Raw genomic sequence first — 21,979 nt, 5'->3', positions numbered from 1 at the left:
TAAAAACTCCTAATTTCTACCAAAGAAATTATAATAGGTGAATATGTTTTCAAATTTTATATTTTGTGAAAAATCTAATAATTAAAAAAATGAAAATGGCAACAAACAACTAAAATTAAGTTTGGCAAAGTATACACACAAAAATTAGATATATTAAAAGGAAATTATTTTAATTCTATAATAATTATTTATTAGCATCATCATGAGGAGTTGTTGTTTTCAAATGTTATCTCCTTTTTCTATTTATTTATTAAGAATAAGAACGTCGTCCCCTTTTTCTTTCTTTTGTATCATTGGGGAATCATAACATCATTTTCATCATCTCATTTGTTTGTATTATTTTTGGTAATATATGTTAGTATAGTTTAGCTTTTAATGATTAAGACATCTCATTCTTTTTTATAATTAATGGTCCAATTTTTTTTCTTCATGATGTGTCACGGAGAAATTAAATTTATCATCATCTATAGACAGTATAAATTTTATATCAGTTGAACTATACTTATTTACGTAATTGATGGTAAGAGTTCTCTTTCAATAATATAGTAGATCGTTGTTATTTACTTTCATATTTTTTAGAGTTTTTTAAAAAATATAACAAATCAACAAAATATTTACACTGTATAAAATAATTTCGAAAATGGAAAAAGTTCACAGGTCACATTGTAAAATACCAAAAATGTCTCAATCAACACGCGATTAATTTATCACTTGGACATAATATATTTGGTACAAAAACGTTTAGATTTGATTACATGATCGTTAAATTTAGCTACCGAAATCTAAACGATTGTGAACCAACATCCCAAACATTTTTTTTTAAGATCTTAAAATAATGCAAGATTTATGATTGATTGAAAACAAAGATCGTGGTTTTAAAAAAATATAAAAAAATTGCGAAAGACGGTGGAAATGAAAAGAAAAATTACTAAAGAAGACAAGAAAGAGATGAAAAGAAAAGATAAGCGTGAACTATTTAGAAAAAATGGCTTTATGAACTTTTTAATTTTGTTACATGGTAGTAAATATTTTAGTATTTTAGGGATAGTTTGATAACCCATTTGTTTTAAATTTTTGTTTTAGAAAAGACATATTTGGTAATTACTTCACTATTTTTTTTTTTAAACAAAAAACTTGTTTTTAAAATTACGAACAAAAACTAAAAGTGATAAAAAGAAGCTTTAAGAAAATTAAAAAAAATGGGTTAATCAAACATATATGGGTTAATCAAACATATATAGTTTTCTTAATAAACAAAAATTTTAAAAACAAAAAATTAAAATAATTACTAAACAAGATTTAAAGATCAAAATGTTTTGATCCTTTCAAATTTGTGAAAGATGTTTTGCATACAAGTATAGAGTTTATATGAATTATAAACTTTGGGTTAAAGTGAGCATTTATGTGTCACAGTGGAATCGTCTTTTGGGTTCTAATTTAAGAGTTTTTGTCAACTACATTTATTCGTGTTAATATGAGTATAAGGACTCAACTCACAAAAATATAACGATCGTCCATCAAAATATCAAAATTAGAATCCTTTCGATGTATAGACAAAGATTGGATTTATCACTTGTGTCTATATTTTTCATCCATTACTTCATTAGTTACATGTGTTTTTTTAAAGTATAATTATGTCATTTGGATGGTGTTAGACTTGTGGAAAAGATATAATAAACAATATGTTATAAACAAAGAGTTAGTTAACAGATACACAAATATAGAACACTATTCGATTGATATTGGCTAAGATAGGAGCAATCAGACAAAGATATAGATAAAGATAGAGGACAGATAGACATTGACATTCTCTTTTGTTACTTTCACTTCTTTTTCTTTCTTAATTTGTTTTTCTTCTGCCTTTTCTTTAGATTTCGTTGCTTTGCTAGTTGATGTTGCTTGCTTTTTGCTCACCATCTATTTTTTTTTATATAAAATAGGGTTAACTTACACAGAATAAGAGTGGTTATTACATTAAATAAAACAAAGATATATTATTTTTTTGTATGGAAGATAGATCGAGTTAGATTTGGTTGTGGAACCAAAATATTGAGCAATGACCAAAATGTCAGAAACAAATTTCAAAAGAATTGATGGAGTACAAAATGTAAATAACAAGATGAAGAACAATTTCAGAAGTTTGGTTGAAGAAGGTAAGTGGAAATGAACGATCGAAGAAGATGTACGACGAAAATGATATGAAGAAAACGAAGTTGTCTGAACAAGAGAAAAAGTATGAACAAAAGGATTCTCATTTTTATAGCGCGTTGATTTGGATAGTATTTTTTAAGGACTAACAGAAAAAATAGCAAAATTGAAGGTTTACTTTGGATAAATAACAAAATTTAATTTAAATTGATAAAATAGCAAAATAAAAAAATATGAAAAAAATGGTGCAACAATATCTTAAATGCCCCTAATCTAATGAAAAAATGCTGCAACATATACTCCATAATTGATTCAAACTCCAAAAAGAAAAAAAGAATGATTATATCTATCTCCTAATTTTTCTCTATTAACACAACAAAATCAATTAAAACCTATCAAAATTTTAATTTCCTTCAAAAATCCAAAATTCCTCTCCATCAAAACTTCAAATTCCAAACAAAATTTGGACAGTCATTTCATATTTTCTTAACTTATGCACGAAAGAACATTATCATATGTTACAAACCCATCAAATCCTTCACACCTTTCAAACATTTCAAGCATTCAAACATTTAGGGAAAAGAGGTTCACCGAAAAATATTCTTCAAACCCCTCAAACTCTTCAAATCGAAAAGATTCCAGCTTCATCCTTTGTAGAAACGATTCCAGCTTCGTCCTTTGTAGAAACGATTCCAGCTTCCAGCTTTGTGATCCTCTTCAAACTCTTAATACATTTGGCGTAAGGCATGGAAGTATTCAGGTTTTTCTTATTGTGGAGGACCTTCATCATTAAAATGATTCCAACTTTATCCTCCGCAGAAAAAATGTTTGTTTTCCTCATTCTTCTTTCGTTCGCTTGAATTTTTGATATTTAGTGAACTTGATGCTTGATAATACCTCTAAAAAACAACGTTTAGAATAATAAAAACAAATAACATGAATAATGATATTTTAAAATATTATAAAAAAATACAAATTTTCAAAATATTTTTTAAAAATCTATAAATAACATACATTTTAAAATAATAAATTTGAAAATAATGAACGTATTCTGCATATACATTTTAATATATATATTTTAAATAGATATAACTACCATCAAAATATACATTCTAAATTTTTTAAAAAATATATTAATGAATGTATTTTGCATACCAAATGTGCGCCGAATTTTCAAAATCTAATCTAAAATAGATCTTATGTATTTATTTAACAATATAATTCCGAAATGTTACTAAAAATATATATTATGTATTATTTAATTATAAATTACTAAAATTGTTAATAAATAGTTTATGATATAACAAACCGGGAATTTGGAAGGTATGTTTGCCATTATTATAGGAGAAGTTGCTGCAATCTCGTCCATAAACAAAATCTCAGATTTAGTTAGGATTTACTAAAGTTAAAGATTGTTTGTAAAATATATTGTCTTTCTCAAATGTGCGATATTTGCCTCATGTTGGATCTATTAAAATATATTGTACTTTGAATCTATGAATTATCCTATAATGAGAAATATAATCAGGATGAGTATAATTAAATCATGCCGAATGACAAGTAGTTCTCGGAACTACATTGTAATCATGAGCATATCCCAACTTATTCGAGATAATGAGGATGTATTTAACAGTGATAAATTCCAACACATTGCTTACATACCAACGTATAATCTTTCCATTTGAAATAACCAATATGTTAGATTTACAATAATTGAACGCACAAATACAAAAAAGACAAATACTCCATAAGGCAACAACGATTACAAACTATACATAATGTATCTTGAGCCTAAATGATAATATATGACATGAATTTTCGATTATAACAACCTGAATGTATCTAATTTGAAAAGAATGGTACTTCAATTTAATACGAATAACCTACAATAGAGTATAATTGCAAGGACAATATACTTAGGTGACTATAAAATATATGAAATACATTGTATTTCGATGAACATAAGCACTGATTTTTTTCATACAACCAAGCAAATCCGATAATAACAGAGAACACTCTTATGAATTAACAATATTATAACAAAACCCAGTACTTAAAAAGAATAACTAAGAACTAAGGAAAATGCTAAAATGGGAACTTAACGTTGTATGAGTTCTTTACAAGACCTACAATTGTGACCTATTTGACCACAACTGCTGCAATAAATAGTAACTTTTTTTTAAAAAAATGAAGTAAGCCTCCTCTTTTTAGTCTTCTTTGCTGGAAGATTCAATCCATCTACCATCCAAAACAGTTTTTACTCGTTGTAAAGCCATTATAAAAACTTATTATGATTTTACTATTGTCTCCGAAAACTAGTGTTAAAGGATCTATTGTAAAGATTGTAATTAATCAACAAAAAATGTTAAACAAATAAACTAAAGCTTACAAATATTAAAAATACATATTTTTAGAATTTAGAATCTTAAAAGCAAACAACGAGAATACCAATATTTCAAAAAATATAAAAAGTGCACATTTTCAAAATATTTTTAAAAATAGATATAAATAACATATTTTAACATGTAAACATTTACAATAATAAACGTATTTTGCATATAGATTTTACTATATATTTTTTATTTATTTTTTAATATATATAACTGCCACCAAAATAAAAAGGAATAAAACATATTGATAAACGTAAATTGGGCTGAAATTAAGAAATCTAATCTAAAATATAATTTCAAATTGTTATTAAAAATATTGATTATGTACTATGTAATAGAACATATCCAAAAATAGCAAAAAAATTATGATAATAGGGCCCATGTCACTATATTTTCTAAATTGTCAAAATAGCAAATTTAAAACTCGACAACTCTCTAATAGCTTTCTGATATTACAAATTTTGCCATATTCACAATATGCAAAAAAATACGTGGTATGAGTTGTTTTTTAAATGTTTTTGTCATCTAATGCAATTTTCTTTATTTAATAATAATTACCGATATTGTTAATAAATAATTTAAAATATAACCAACCAAGAATCTTGTAGATATATTTTGTCACACCCCACCTCAAGTACCTACTTGCTCGGCTCGAGATGTGGCATAAAGCCAACCAACATCGTTTCCTTTCTCTAAACAACATCAGTTGACCCTGACTACTGATTCTTTACTATACTAAGCAACTTGAGTAATTTTTTTAAAAAAACTTATGCAACGAAAACTATGAGAGATATTCTTTAAACATAATAGATCAAAACAATTTTAGGCTAAACACCATTTATTTACAGACATCACACTTAGGCAAAAGAAAGATAAGATTTCTAACTAATTTCACTTTACAAAGAACTATGAACAAGATAAAGATTAACCTAGAATTGTCTCTTCGCAACAAAACTATAAACAACTTTGCATAGTAGTCTGAAGACAACAGTCAGGTTCTTGGATCACGACCTCTACCTAGAAAGTAGAGAAAACATTTAGAAAGAGTGAGCTAAAAAGTCCAGTGAGTGACGGTTTTATAAAACATGCTTTAAAACGATTTAACTTTAAATTTTAGGATTTTACACAAAAAAAAATCACAAAACATATCAATAAAACTTCCTCTACTTTTAAATATATACCACACAAATCACAAGGATGGAATCATACACACTCTAATGGATCCTCATCCTATGATGTGATATTTACGAGACGAAGACTAGGCGTTAATAGTGTCATGTCTCACTATAGCTACAATGAAATGGAATCAAGATAATCGTACAGGCCCTCATCTTTTAAGATGGAAAACTAGGCATATGTAGACCCTCAACTCATTAGATCTGTCCCAATGATGTAAACTAGGTTTCTACTGAATACCCTCATCAAAGGAACCTTTGTGCACAAGCTATATCCCCCAACGGATTGCTATATATATTGGACGATATAGTCTAAAACATTATGAAATCATTTTTTAACTTAGATACTTATCATAAAATACTCGACAAATATTTCAAATCTCATGCATTGGAAACATTTTTGCTAAATCAGTAAACTCAAGTAATTCATACATCAAAGCATACATAAAATATTTGATAGATAATTAGATTAAAAAATCAACATTAAATTCATTTTATCACTCATCGATCATAGCTCAAAACCTCGGCCAAAATAATTCCATTTAATTTCCTTTAATCATAAAAACCTCAAAACTTTCCTTAAGAATTTTCAAACTATAAAAAACAGCCCAAACACATCAAAATGACATGGTTGGCGTGCAAGGGTGGGCGACAGAGCCCTGGCTGCGCGCGTTGGGTTACCCACACTAACCTCACAAGAGGTTTGCTATACGCACTGGGCATGCCTGCGTGCTAACCTTACGCACAAGCACGCCACGCTTCTCATCTGGTTGTGTGCTTAGCATCTCGCGCAGCCTTTATCATGTGCTCCCTTGGCTGCTCGCCCATTGTGCGTAGGTCGTGCATCCAACACCAACCTAAATGCACGCAACGCTAACCTCCTTTAACCTAAAACGCACGCTCATCTCACCTAGCAATCATTGACACTCGACCAATAACCTATACTGCCCAGAAACTCACAATTCGACCAAAACCTTACTTCTAGTTTAGACCTCTATAATGTAAAATCCAGAACTCAAATGAAAATACTTTCTTCTACAACACTATAAGAAATGAGACTTTTACCGACACAACAACGGACGTTGAGAAAAACGACGTCGGTGAAGAGCAGCAATGCCAACATTGTTAAATCCACGTCGAGATGACGAGGTAATGCCGACGCACTTACACACGACGTTGAGAAAGGTCCGAATAATATTATTTTATTGAAACCTTTGTTCACGTCGAATGCAAGTGCGTCGGCAAAGGTTTGAACAATATTTTTATTTTAAACCTTTGCCAACGTCCTTACACGCGACATCGACAAATGTTGTATTTTAATAATATTATTTAAACTTTTACCGACGTTGTGTGTAAATGCATTGGCAAAGGCTTGAACAATATTTTTATTTTAAACCATTGTCGCCGTATTTACACACGACGTGGACAAATGTTGTATTTTAATAATATTATTTAAACTTTTGCCAACGTCGTGTGTAAGTGTGTCGGCAAAATTCGAATAATATTATTAAATTCATACCCTTTTTGGACTTTCTCCAACGCGTCACTAATGGCATCGGGGAAAGCGGGAAATGCCAACGTGTTCGGGCTGCATCGGCTGTTCCCTTCCCTATTTGTTATGTTTTACACAGAACACACAAAATGCGAAAGAGAAAAAGGAAAAAGTGAAAGAGAGGGAAGAAGAAATCCGTCGTCCGCTGCTGTCGTCGCCCACCATTCCGTCATAATACAATACTCATTTCAAACTCATCCACAAAAAAATAATATCATCAATGTAGACTTGAGCAACTAGAAAATCATGTCGCCTCCGTTTAATTAACATAGTCTTGTCAGCATCGCCTCGACAGTATCATTGTTGTGGAAGAAACTCAGTTAAGCGTTCATACCAAGCCTGACGACCTTACTTTTAAGACCATACAAGGTTTTATGTAGTTTGTACACATGATTTGGGTTTGAGGGATCCAAAAAAACCTTAAGTTGAGAAACCATTCAAGAATGCACTTTTGATGTCCATTTGTTATAGTTTGACTTTACGAATGCAAGCTAAGCCAAGCAACAACCAAATGGCTTCAAGACAAGCAACAGACACAAAAGTTTCCTAAAATCCACACTTTCAATTTGTGCATATCCTTGAGCAATAAGACAAGTCTTGTTTCTAGTCACACAACCCTTCTCAACAGTCTTATATTTTAAGATCCACTTCGTGTCAAAATGTTAACGTGAACCGGTTTTGGAACCAAATGCCATACTTGATTACGTTTAAATTGAAACTCCTCTTGCATTGCAGCAATACACTATTCATCCTTCAAAGCTTTAGTAACATTTGTAGGTTCAATGGGAGATGTATAGCACACATTTGCAATCATCTTTGCATAATTATGGTGTTCCTTCTTACGAATTGTGATTCCACCACCGATCTCTCTTATAATACTGCTAAATGGGTGATTTCCTTTAGCATGAGCAGATGGAGCAATTTGTTGAATATCTATAGAACAATGGAACTAATGTGCTTGTTGTTATCTTCAAAGTTAACAACTGGCAAATCAACAGAATCATCACTAACTAACTCATTAATCAAAGAGGAAACCTCAGATGTAGTTCCCCGGTTAGTAACAGAAGACAAAACATCTGAATTGACTATATCACTAGTGGATGAACTGATAGAAGTGAAAACCAGCAGTTCACTCATGTCATTAATAACAACTTTAATAGACTTAAGAGTTGTTTTGGTGTGCTTATTAAACACCTTGAAAGCTCTACTATTTATAGAGTACCCAAGCAAGATGCCTTCATCGGATTTGAAACTTCCTATCGCTTAGAATATAACACGTGCTACCATAAACATGAAAGTACTTAACGTTTGGTTTATGTCATTTCCATAACTGATAATTGGTGAAAGGATGTACCTAGATGAAGGGAAATATGATTGTGGATGTGACAAGTAGTATTCAAAACCTCTGGCAAGAAGTACAAATTAAAGGAAGAGATTTGGCATGCAACATTACGTAAGCCATTTCTTGCAAAGTTTATTTTTTCGTTCAACAACCCCATTTTGTTGAGGAGTAAAGGGTGCTGAATATTCATGAAAGATTCCTTCATTTTGACAAAACTTATCAAAGGCAGAATTCTCAATCTGTCTTCCATGATCACTGGGAATACGCACAATAGCTTTGTCTTGTTCTTTTTGTAGTTGAAGACACAAAAAATCTACATACTTTAAAGGTATCTGATTTTTTAATAATGAATTTCACCCAAGTATATCTTGAGAAATCATCTACACACACAAAAGCATACATCTTGCCACGAAGGCTTTCAACTCGCATAGGACCCATGAGATCAATAGGGAGAAGTTCAAAAACTCAATGTGTAGTACATTGCCCAATAAAGTTGTGAGATGTTTTAACTTGTTTCCCAATAGGACATTCTTCATAGAAATTATCTAATACAATATTCAATAAAGGAATTCCTAATAGAGCCTTTTCCCTAATAGTCTTGCATATGGTAGAAATATTGTGTCCAAGACGTTTATGTCATAGCTCGACTTCATCAAACTTAGACAAATGACACAAATAGTTTTTTTATTCAGAATTTCGTTGATAATAGTTATCAGATAATCGAGTCCCTATCATTATAATATTTTTTTCTTGATTCAGAACTTAAAGAAAACTCTTGATTACACAGCTGACTGATGTTGATCAAGTTAGCAGACAGTCCCTTTACAAGTCTGACATCTTGAAAAACCGGTAATCCAGGTTTACTTATGCTTCATTTTCCAACAACTTTGACTTTCATACCATCACCAAAAGTCACATGTCCAACACTTCACTCCTTAAATTCTTAGAAGAAAGAGAAGTTTCCCGTCATTTGAGTTAGACGCGTGAACAAAGGTAAAAGTCACATTACATATGTTATGTTTTTCTTCTTTTTTCATTCTCCACTCTGTTTTAATAATAGAATGAGGATGACTTAGTAAGTTTTTTTTACTAATCTTTCCATTCAACCTTCTATGGTTGTATCATATATAGCCATGCAACTTATAATAAAATGGTTGTATATGTCCAAATTTTCCACAAATATGACATGTCCACCTTTTTTAAGGTTTTTGAATAGCCTTGCGTTGACTAGTTTTAACACACAACGACTCTGCAGATTCTTCACATTGGTTTTTGCTATCTGAAGCTCTAACAAACACTATTGAGGATTCACTAGTGCTAGAACCTCTTCCAGTGAAACTAGTGCCTTTTTTTATATAAAAAAAAATCTCTTTTAGTCTTTCCTTCATTCAAGAGATTATCCAAACTCTGAGTTCCAGAGATGAGCAACTTCACAAATTTTGATAAGGACTCAAACTCAATATGAACATCTTTCAATTCCATTTTAAAAGTAGAAATCATGGTCATAAGAAGATGATTATCTTCCATAAGAACTTGTATTCTCTCCTTCTGCAATTTCAACACTTCCTGATCTTCTTCCCATTTTATAAGCAGATCATCCTAACTAGATCGAATAAGACTGGTTTTTATATCGTTTTTATTGACTAATTTTTTATCATGTATACTTTCAGAGACTTCTGGTTCTTCCTCATTTGCACATCTGGTAAGAGCTCTGCCATATTCCTTTCCATTACTATCATATGATGATTCTTCATCGACAATGTAACGGTAAAGCTATTCTTTTTCCTTTTTAGAAATGTAGGATATTTTGCCTGATAATGCCCAAAACCTCCACACTCATGACATCTGAAGCTTCTGTCACTTTTGTATGACACAGAATTTTGATCACCTTTGTTAATCTCTCTATGCTTATGAGCAGCATTAAGAATAAGAGGAATTTGAGCTTGATGCACTGGAACTACCAAAATCTCTATTAGACTGAGCTCCATAATTACCAGATCGCTGGTGAAACTTGCTTCGAAGCTTCAAAACCTTTTTAGTCAATAAGATAATGGACACGGCTAAATTTTCATCATGAGTATGTTCTTTGCTCGATTGAGAAGTATCCTCATTTATAACCTGAAGAGCAACTCCACTTCTCTTTTTGGAATCTCCATCATCAAGATTTAGTTCAAAGGTTCTCAAAGAACCAAAAAGTTCATCTACTTTCAAAGAAGCAATATCATTTACCTCTTCAATGGCAGTAACTTTCATGATGAAATGAGGAGGTAGAGATCGCAAAACTTTTTGGACGAGCATAGTGTCTGAAATATTTTTCCCTAGGGAAAATGATTCATTATCAATGTTAAGAACTCGATCATTAAGTTCAACTATAGACTCATCTTCAGACATTTTTAGGGTTTCAATTATTTATGTTAAAAGTTGCAATCGTGACATTTTCACTTTAGATGTTCCTACATAAGCTACATCCAAAATACTCCAAGTCTCCTTTGCAGACGTATATGTGTTAATTAATTTGAACATGTTTTGATCCACTCCATTGAAAATTGTATTTAAGTCTAGAGAATTGTCCAGAGACGTTTCATCTTTTGCAATGGACCAAGAGATTTCTGGCTTCTGAGATACTTTTCTAGCAATATCAGTTACAATAGGATGCTCCCATCCACTTACAACAATCTTCCATGTTTTGTTGTCAATTAGTTTCAAGAAGGCAATCATTCTAGCTTCCTAGTAGGCATAGTTAGAATAATCCAAAACACGAGGTCTTGTGTAGAGCTTCCTTCACGCACACAGATTCCATATCAGACACAGATTACGTAACTAATACCTAATGAAAAAAGAATAATTCAGTTAATAAGGTGCTTCTAACATACACTTCAGCTAATGACTGACGTAATAACTTTGAGAGCAATAAGTAGATCTAACTATTTAAACACCAAACATTGTTATCGAGTTCAATGACACAATATCTACATTTAGGGGTCCTTGACCTATGATAAGAGATTATATATTGTTTTGTGTTATAATTCGTGAATATAGACTTATGACCAAAAGTATAGACATCTAAACATATTTTTAACCTTCTGTACTTAGTGACACATTTTTACTGACAAATGAATCATTAGAACATTAACTAGTGTTTTTCAAAGAAATAGCAAAAGAAATCCTCCCCCTTAATTAAATATCACTATGCAATCAATCAAACATCAGTTGATCGTTCCCTAATAATCTTGAATCACTCTTTTAATGATTGATCACAAAATTTTATCTCATCTTCGTATCTCACTCACCATAGGAGTACACGAACTAGTTAACTTATCTTTGACAACTTCTTCAAAAAAAAATTCCACCACACTCCAAATGCACCTGAGAGCCAATAAAAGACGAAACAAGCAGCATATAACAAAAAAGAAAAACTAGGAGCAAATCTCAACAGCTAGTCAAAACTCAACAACTATATGCAGAGAAAATAATTTAAAACCGAACTTAAATACAATGATTAAATAAAGGAAGTGATACCCTAAACACAATAGAAAGAAATCAGGAGGGTGCAAGCTTGTCAAAGCACAGTGGTTCACCTAAGAGAGTGTTGTTGTGTTTCTAGTGTGATGTTCGTTCAATCAAGTTTGGTGCGTCGCTCCACCTCGGGGGAGCGCCATTGTGCTTCATCTAGGTTTGAGGTCTTTGAAAAGCACGTCCAGCAGGCACCAAGCTAGCACCCCTGCGCTTCATCTGTATAGGTCTTCTCGAATTCTACCCCAGACAAGCGTCAGGGCATTCCTGAAATGCTATGCGCCAGAGGACCAATTTGAAGCTTACACTTAGTTATTTTATAGAAGATAATAAACATGCTAGCAAAAGCCAAACAAATTAAACACTCTAATTGCTTTCAATTTTTAGGATTAAAACATGCTCAAAATAATAAAAAAGAATTTAATCACCATTACAAAAGTCTTTTTGACTGATCTTTGGCCATAGATCGAGATGTTGGGATCCGATGAGTGTGATAATTTATAGAGAATTGAAGAAATGAAAGAGAGCTTTCGGTAGTGCTAAGATTTTCAGGAAATCTTAAAAAACAACTAAGAAGATTAATCTAATTAAACCTTCATATATTTATAGCCATGCAAATCAATTGCATAAGAATTGAACACTTAAACTTGGTTAAATGAGTGGGATTTGTGGTAGATTGAGTGAAGAACACTTTCCCAAGTAGGGAGCTCACTCATACTATTGCTAAAAATGGGATAATCCCACTTAAACGTGGGATTGTTCACTAAATGTGTCTAAGTTAACCTTCGGACTTTTGGTAAAAAAAATTGACCACCAAGGTCAAAATGTCAGCTTTTACTTTTTTACAAATATTTTAAAATTTCAATTTTAACACCTTTGATTTAAATTTTTTCAACTTAATTAATTAATTAAACAATTTGATTAATTTAATATTCAACAATAATTTTCATTAATCTTCATCAATATGATTGAAAAGGAATTTAGCTTGTAGTACAGTGAATCAAATGTGATTTCCATAATGTATATTTGTACTGTAGCCTTGTATAACTAACAAATTAAACTTGTACCAAATGATAAATAAACACACATACCAAACATATCACTCCAATTTCTTATAACTTGACCCAGCAATAACCCTAAGCTAAATTAACCTCATTTACAAAGTTCTTAAACCTCAATTCAAAGCCTTTGGAAAACAATCTTCACACCATTTGCAGGCTCCACAATCATTCTATATGAAGGGCAATGGTGATACTCAGGAGACAACGAGAATCTAAACTTGGAAACTATAAGAGAAATTATGATCTTCAATTCAACTAATGCGAAGTTCTTCCCCAAACATAGTCTAGGGCCTGCCCCAAATGGCACGTAGGCCTGAGGGAACTTGCATGCTTTGGCTACCCCATTTGCGAATCGCTCTGGCTTGAACTCATTTGCATCTTCTCCCCATATTTCAACTTCTCTGTGCAGCGTCGGAATTAAAGTCCATAAGCAAACGCCCTTTGGAACCACCACATTCCCAAGTTGTGTCTCAGCAAATGTCTCCCTCGCCACAAATGCAGCTGGTGGATACAATCGTAGCGTTTCGTGAATCACCATACTCACCTACATACACCAGTTGTTTCATGTGCTAAGGTTAGGAGAGTATACACATGTGTCCACCATTTACTTTTGGTTTCAATTAGTTAGTATTTTAAATTTGCAACAATTCAGTTCATTCTCCTAAAAACTTAGATTCCACCCATACCCTTCTTTCTTTATCATCATCTTAAAATTCATGACTTTTTATTATCTTATTTTTCTCCGCAAAAAGTTTTAAAGACCTATTATTTAAGAAGTAGGTGTTAGAGTCAAGAAGTAAGTGATCCACTTATTAGTTCCAAAAGTTCGAAAACTTCATAACTATAAAACATCGTGCTCTTAACTCATTGAACTTTTTATATACTATTAGATTCCAAATTAAACAACTTAAAAGAAAATGATAATTACATATAAAACAATTAGATTAGTATATGTATAGAAGTATAGATTTAAAATATTCGCATAGGTAACATTTTTTTAAAAAATGGTAAATGTAGCAAAATTGTTAAAGTTTATCCACGATAAAATCTAACCAATAAATTTTGCTATATTTACAATTTTTAAAAAATGCAATACTATAATAATTTCTAATATTTGGAGAAATAAACCTAATTAAACAAGTTTTACTCCTGCAAAATCACATATTATTGTACAATCTAAAACAAACTATGTGTTTGAGAGAGAGATTACCGATTTGAGTTGTGAAGTGGCAGTCGGGTCGAGGTGGCCGTCGGGACAAGCCTGAGCAAACTCAGAGCGGATACGGTCTTGCCATTCGGGGTGGAGGGCGAGGAGCATCAAGGACCAGGTGGCGGCCACGGCGGTGGACTCATGGCCGGCGAAGTAGATGCTCTTGCAGTTGTCAACAATGAAGTTCTTGGAAGAGTCCTTGGCTCCTATATTTGGGTCATCGATGGTGGCTTCCATTATTAACTGCAACAAATCCTTGTCCGACGAGGAGGTTTTAGAGCATTCTTTTTGTCTTTGTTGAACCGTCTCCCATATTAATGACTCAATCTCCTTCTCCAACCTATTTATTCTTTTGTGTTTGCGTGGTTGCAAAAATCTATCACTGTTCATCAAATTAAAACCTTTATTAATCTTATTGCTATTGTCAATTTAAACACAATTCAGCTCCTCAATTATTATCAGTCTAAAGAGATTCTTCTTCTCTTTTTCTTTTCTTTTTTTAATTTATTGGCTTATTTTTATTATTCAAATATATATAAAGTGATTCTAATTAATAAAATCAATTTTTAACCACTATTTTTCAAAAAATAATAATAATACTTTAACCCACATTTGGTACATTTACTTTATTAGGAGTCATTTGATTAGTAACGAAAATAAAGAGTTGTAAGAAGTTGACAAAAATAAGAATGTAAAAAATATGAATATTTTAGTATGAATCAAAGAAAGGACTGACCCAAATCTTCCAAATTATTAAAGTTGTCAAATTCCCTGATAAAATATTTTTTAAAACAATCTTATCTTAGTAAATAAAAACAATGAAAATGTTGAATTAGTTTAAAACTATTTTTGAATAATTTTCAGATAGATTAGAAAAAAATTTAAGTGATCAAAGATAATGTATGAAATATATAGCTATATATACACTTAAATATGCATCCAAAAAGTTTTTATTCAAAGTTTATTTTAGTGTATTAGAAAAGTATTTTATAAAAGAATTAATTATGGTGGAAGATATTTAGAACATGTTTCAATAGTATTCTATTGCATTCAATGAGTGATCTAATAAGCCAATACAAATGTGACACATCAATATGTACGTAGACATTTATGCTGGTGTGTAGGCAGCTGACTCAGCTGACTCAGATTCAATCCAATTTTCTTTTAAAGTAATTTTAAAGTTTTTTTTTTTTTTTTTTTTTGTTAGTATTAATAAAATTAGTTGTGAAGAAAGAAAAAGGAGAGAAAATAACCTCCATGAACTGTAACCAAACAGAAAGCTATCCTCACAAATCAACTTCTGAAGATCCCTAAGCTTGGAAAAAATCTCCTTCCCCTTCTCATATGAGCTCCCAAAGCAAGCTCTAGAAATGACGTCAGCCGAGAACCCTCTTAGATCTTCATCCACATCAATCTCGATGGTTCCATCTCCAACCCTGCTTTCCCATTTGTTGATAAGACACGATGCAGCATCGACCATGTGGAACGCCATGGCCCTGACACGGTCCATGAAGAACTCGGGGGCAATGACCTTACGTTGCACTGCCCAAACAGCGCCGTTAGAGCGGACGACGCTTTGGCCGAGAATGGGAGCAAGCTTTTTGGTGACATAGAAAGGCTTCCCCACGTTGAGATTGTTGGAGAGGCTCAAGTCCTTCACAAGTTCAACCTTGTTGGCGTAAAGATGCTGTCTTGTCCCTGTCGAGTACGTGTATAATGGCCCTGCCAAACCAAACAAACAACATCTCAAAGTTTCTCTACATTCAATTCATAGGGCCTCTCCTATTTACTCATCCATGCCCCATTCTTGTGTTTCATCCTCTCGTGTTTCGGTCTCTACTGTTTAGTTTATTTATCACTCAACTTTTAAAATTATCTAATATTAAAAATATTAAACTTTAAGTTGTGTAATTAAATATAGAGTTAATCAACTGTATGTCTAATAAGTTTTTAACCAATTCAATTTTTTTAAAAATTCATTCTTCTCTAATACAAAAGAATTCTAAATATTTTATCCATTATATGTGAGAATTTTTAAAAAATTGAAAAGTTTAAAGGTTACAATAATGTAATTTTAAAAGTATAAAATTCAAAATGTGAAATTTTAACCTAATCTATTTGTATTATAACGAAAGAGGCACGTAGGACAAATTACTGAAAAGGACAATTCTAATGTAGCCAACTGTTTTGGATTGTGTGAGAGAGTTTAAAAGTACTTTGAAGTTTTGTATGCATTCTGGTTATAATTTTGGATAGAGCAGATATATTGTGGCAATGAAAAACAAAAAAGATTAATGTTATAAAATGAATTTAATTAAATAAATATATATATATATATTAATGATTTTTGTTTGTTGAGAATATCCATTAGAAGTGGAGAAATTTTATATCAGAAACGAACTTCTTCTAATGTTATCAAAGGATTTTTATTTTTGAGATGAAATATTTATGTTATTAAAACTCCATATAATTAAACCTTTGATCCAAAAAAATAAGATGGAGATGTGATTAAAAATAGTAAACGCATTAATTAAAATAAAATGTGTATTTAGTACTATGCACTATTTAATGGACAGGAAGTTGGGTTGAAGTCGAGGTTATGAGAATTGACTTTTGATACTATTCATGAAAACTACTTTTATCTATTTAAATTTTTTTTTTAAAAAAAAGAAAAAAACTAATATTGAATTTACAAAACGTGTAATAAATTTTGTTCAATCTTTTAGACGGTGGAATGATTGAGGCAACAATAATATTTATTTGTAGTCAGAATATTAAAATCTCCACTACTCGTATAAAATTATAATATTGTCTGAAAACAATAAAATATATATGTGTGTGTATACCATTACAATGGAGGAGATTTTCTTGTTTAAATTATATTATTCCTAGAAGTTTGGATTGCATATAAAATTACTTCATTAGGTCCACTCACTCAACATACAACGCATACTCTCAATTAAATGTAACATTTCATAAAATTAAATTTGTATGAAATTGCGTGAAACAAATAAGAAAATTTCAAAAATTTAAAAAAGAATTGTCAAACTATTTAGTTAGACAGAACTTCTATCAACCTGGACTACGTTATAATTTAACCCAATAATACAAAAGGATAGAAATTAACAAAAATACCATATTGCTTCCTCCACTCGACGAAATAGGGAAAGAGAGTTGATGTATAATCATGAGCGACAATCGCGGAAGCACGATGCAATGGAGAAGCCATAGCAGCCGTTTGCAACTGGATCTTTTGCATCTCCGGCAAGTTACCATACAAAATGGACGGTGGCGGTCCAGTCACGCCTTGTGCTTCCAACTTCCTTCTCACCTCCGCCGTCCTCCTCCACGCACCGTAGGAGTAAAAATGGAGCAATATCGCCACCACCGCTACCACAATCGCGGTCGGGAAAACCAACACAAAACCACTCATTACATACCCTTCCATAGCGTAATGAAAATCTTTAACCCTTCTCCTTCTCCTTCTCCTTCTCCTTCTCCTTATGAACTTCCGTCTTGTAATCTTCTATGTATTATATAGAGAAAAAAAAAGTCAAAATGGGAGTGATGTAAGAGAGAGAGAAGAGGGTAAAGGATTAGCATTGGAGGAAAGAGAGAGAGAGGACCCCACTTGACATGTGAAAGTATTAACATTGCCTTATAATTTTCCTTTCCTTTTATTATTCATTTTTCTTTTTCTTTGAGGGGAAAGTGTGTTATATTAAGATAGCCTTTAAATCTCGATAGGTATGAAAATGATGATGAATTTTTTTTTTAATATTTCTATAAGAAGTTACTTATCTAATTTCTTTTATGATTTAGATATTTCCTTTTACCTTTTAGTATGAAATTATAGATTTTCATCACTCAAATAAGTGTTAAATTCATAAAAATGCATCTGAAAATGTTCTCATGACGATATAAATTTATTACCATAGCTATTACCAATGGCGTAGCAAAAAATTCTAAGGTGTGCTTAATTCCATATTATAGTATTAGAAGTTCAATTCATACAACTTTAAATTAGCCTTTATAAATGATCTCTAAACTTTAAAATATACATAAGTTTTCATTTTGCTCCGTTGTCCCATATGGATCTACTCCTAACAAAAATTCATATAAACACATCAATAGAATATTTAAATTATATAATATCGTCAAAATGAGTAAAACTAACACATAGCAAAAAAATCCAAAAGTTCTTGTTAGAAGCATAACTTTGTATAAGGTTAAAATCTTAGCTCAACATCTCAATTTATATCATATATAGATTTTAAACTTTAAAGGATATATAGAGTATATATAGTAAATCATGACATCCCTATGGTGTGTTTAATATGCAGGTACCAAACATATTTCTTTGAAAATAAATAATATAACTATTATCAACAACATTCAAAGTTTAAGGTTTAATTAGAATAAGTAAAAACTTTTTTTTTTTTTTTACTAATCTTTAAGCATTCTTTATATTTTAATAGATTTTTTTTTTAGGCTAGATGGAAAGTTTATATATTTATGAGCATTTTTTAGAGGTTTCTAACAGGTAGGTTAAATTGAAATTTCAAATATTTTATTAGTCATAGTTTTAGAAACTAATTAAGAAAGTAAATTGTACAAACTTGAATTTAGCTTTAAAATAATGGTAAAATAAATAAATAGGTTGTTGTTTAGAAGAAGAAGAAAAAAATATAATTTGTTTCCTTTCTTGTTAACCAAAATTTAAGTAAGAAGTTCTTTTTTTTAAAAAAATGGAAACCCTAAATTTAAACGTTAACTTTTAGACCACCTCTCCCCAAAATTTGAGTGTTTTGTATTTATATTGTTTTGGTGAATTTTTTTTTAAAATATAACAAACTAGAAAATATTATGCAGAATAATTTGGAAAAAGAAAAAAACCTACATACCGACAATGAAAAATACAAAAAATGTCTCAATCAACATTCGATTAGTCGATCACACACGCATGTGTAATTCTTCTTTCTAAACGATTATGATACAAGTTCATGTAGGTAATGATAACACGATCGTGTAGGTAGTATCAACAAACCGTGTTCTTTTTAACGATGGAAAAAGTGCTTGAAATATAAACGACTGTGCCAACCACGCTAAACAATTGTGTTGACTATGGTAAGCGTTCATTTAGATCATATCTACACGATCGTGTAGTTCTTTTTAAATGATGAGAAAAAGGACTTCAAATCTAAATGATCGTGTTGATCATGCTAAACAATCGCGTTAAGCATTAACTATAATAAGTGATTGTTTAAATCGTGTGAACATGGTGTTTAAGTGATCGTTTAAATCGTGTGAACACAGTGTTTAGATCATTTACATGATCATTTAGATTATTTTAAACGACGGAAAAAGTTTCAAATTTAAACAATCGTGTTGACAATGGTAAACAATCGTGTAAATCATGTCAAAAGTGATATTTAAACAATCTTGAAATTCTTGAATATGAGGAAGATGAAGTAGCTTCAAAGAATTCTTGTCGAAAAATGGTGAAAATGAAATAGGAGACTTAAACAAAAAAATAACTCGTCTAAAAATAGAAGAAAAAAAATCTAAAAGAGAAGTTGAAGAAATCTAGAAGATAAAGAAGAAAGAGAGAAGTGACGAAACGTTCACAATATTAAGAGAAGAAGATGGACATTTTGTTTTTGTTACACGAACTATAAATATTTTTGTGTTTTGTTACCTTTATAAAACTTAACATATATATATATATATAGTTAAAATATGTTGAGAGTTTATATTAAAAATGTAAAAACTAATAACTCCAGTAGGACACGTGCTTCCCAACCCCTTCCAGACTCTATTAGTGATGGTTAGTGGTTATGACTTATATTATATTATTAAATATTTTTTTCACAAATTCACGTATGTATTAACTTTTTTTTAGGGTTACACTAGACATGAAGAGTGAATAATTGCTATTTTATTTATTTGCTTGAAGGGAGAGTGTGTTATAGGGTATTAAATTTATGTTTGACAACATTTTAATCATGTTTACGTGCTTATAGAATTCACCTCTATCAATCAACATTTTCATTATATCATAAGAAAAAAAAAACTATCAAACGTTGAAAAAAAAACACATAATTGACATGATTTTAATTACATGAACTTAAAGAGAAAATTTATTTTTTTGAATTATGAATTATAAAGTAAAAGTATTTATGTTTTATAGATTCATTGATAGTGATAGGATCATCAAATAATTTTTTTATACAATCAATTAAATTAAGAGTTATCATTCAAACAATTTTTTTTTGCTAATTGATCTATTCGTATTACGTGATGAAAAGTTAAGATAACTCGGATCTTAAAGTAGATATTGGATGACTAAGCTGTACTTTATATCTCTTAGAAATAATTTCTAATACTATTCATATTAAGTGATCAAAAGTTATGATTTAAGGATAAATTCAATCCTATCTCCTATAAAGTAGAGATGATTAATTTGTACTTTTATATCTCTCGGAAATTCTTTTAATACTATTTATACTATGTAATGAAAAGTTGAAGATTCAAGGATAAACACCCATTGATTAGATATTGGATATGACTAATTTGTACTTTTATATTTCTTCCCTACTTTTAACCCTAAACCCTAAATCCTAAACTAATAAATCTAAATAATGTCGTTGTTCTTATCGCCAACATTAAATTAAGTACTATCGTGTTCAAATTGAGTTAAGTTGTTGCTTCTCCATGATAAACATATTTATTATATAAAAAAGACATTCCATACGTAAATAAAATGTCACTTTACTCAATTCAATATTTGTGTCATTAAGTTTTGACAAATACTTACATGGGCAACCTAGTTTTTTCCACATCATTTACATAACACTTAGCTACCTTCTTCCATAAATTGACCAACTCCTTCAATATAATCTCTTCATAATCTAATTTTTAGTTTAATCCAATCCCTATTAATATTTAGATATAATGGGAAAAAAAGGTAACCATATAGGAATTATGACAATAGATTAGCTAAAAGTAAGTGTCAAGATGTGATTTTAACTTTCAAAACAACTCGTAAATGTCTTGATGTGATTTTCAAACTCAAAACCAAAATGAATCTAACTATCACTTCAACTTTCAAAACAAGTTAAAACTAGTTATGACTGATTTATTTTTATATAGTGTTTTCATAAAATAGATAAATTATTTTAGTTCAAAACAGAATTACCTCCAAACTCAAACAACTAGAACGACTAAATTGATGAGATAAGGTGATGTTTAACTTTTGATTCAATGATATTATTGTTATATCAAATTAGTGTATTAAAAATAGAGGTTTGAAGTTTTTGTTTAATATAATAGAAAGAGACGTTGAGTAGGCTTTCCATTGAAGTAGAGAGTTGGATTGGACCACATATTACACTATAATTGATGTATCATATTAATTATTTCTTTTTCTTTTCCCTATTTTCAGAAACCATTCATCATTAATTGTTTTTTACACAAAGCATTAATCATTAATTATTACTACTAATAGTTAATTCATATTTATAATTCCAAAAAAAAAAAAAAAAAATTAACATGCTTCACCAAAATCGTTCACGTGAATATATTTTTT

At 30.5% G+C, this 21,979-nt stretch overlaps 1 protein-coding gene and 1 long non-coding RNA gene across 2 annotated transcripts; both read right to left on the bottom strand.

The window, feature by feature from the left end:
- Positions 1–11,986: 11,986 nt before the first annotated feature.
- LOC116403707 lies at positions 11,987–12,798 on the bottom strand. Its single transcript, XR_004216534.1, has 2 exons — positions 12,549–12,798; positions 11,987–12,395 (listed from the first exon to the last, which is right to left on the bottom strand). It is a non-coding gene; the product is annotated as an uncharacterized LOC116403707 (long non-coding RNA).
- Positions 12,799–13,085: 287 nt separating this feature from the next.
- LOC101216582 (cytochrome P450 714A1) lies at positions 13,086–17,912 on the bottom strand. Its single transcript, XM_004146418.3, has 4 exons — positions 17,527–17,912; positions 15,645–16,113; positions 14,392–14,773; positions 13,086–13,725 (listed from the first exon to the last, which is right to left on the bottom strand). The coding sequence occupies exons 1-4, from the start codon at positions 17,837–17,839 to the stop codon at positions 13,300–13,302; spliced, it is 1,590 nt and encodes a 529-aa protein (XP_004146466.1). The 5' UTR covers positions 17,840–17,912; the 3' UTR covers positions 13,086–13,299.
- Between the last annotated feature and the right edge of the window lie 4,067 nt (positions 17,913–21,979).

Source organism: Cucumis sativus, chromosome 5 (assembly GCF_000004075.3).
Source record: "Cucumis sativus cultivar 9930 chromosome 5, Cucumber_9930_V3, whole genome shotgun sequence".
NCBI lineage: Eukaryota > Viridiplantae > Streptophyta > Magnoliopsida > Cucurbitales > Cucurbitaceae > Cucumis > Cucumis sativus.
The sequence above is the reverse complement of the archived record's forward strand: the minus strand, read 5'-3'. Positions and strand labels throughout refer to the sequence as shown.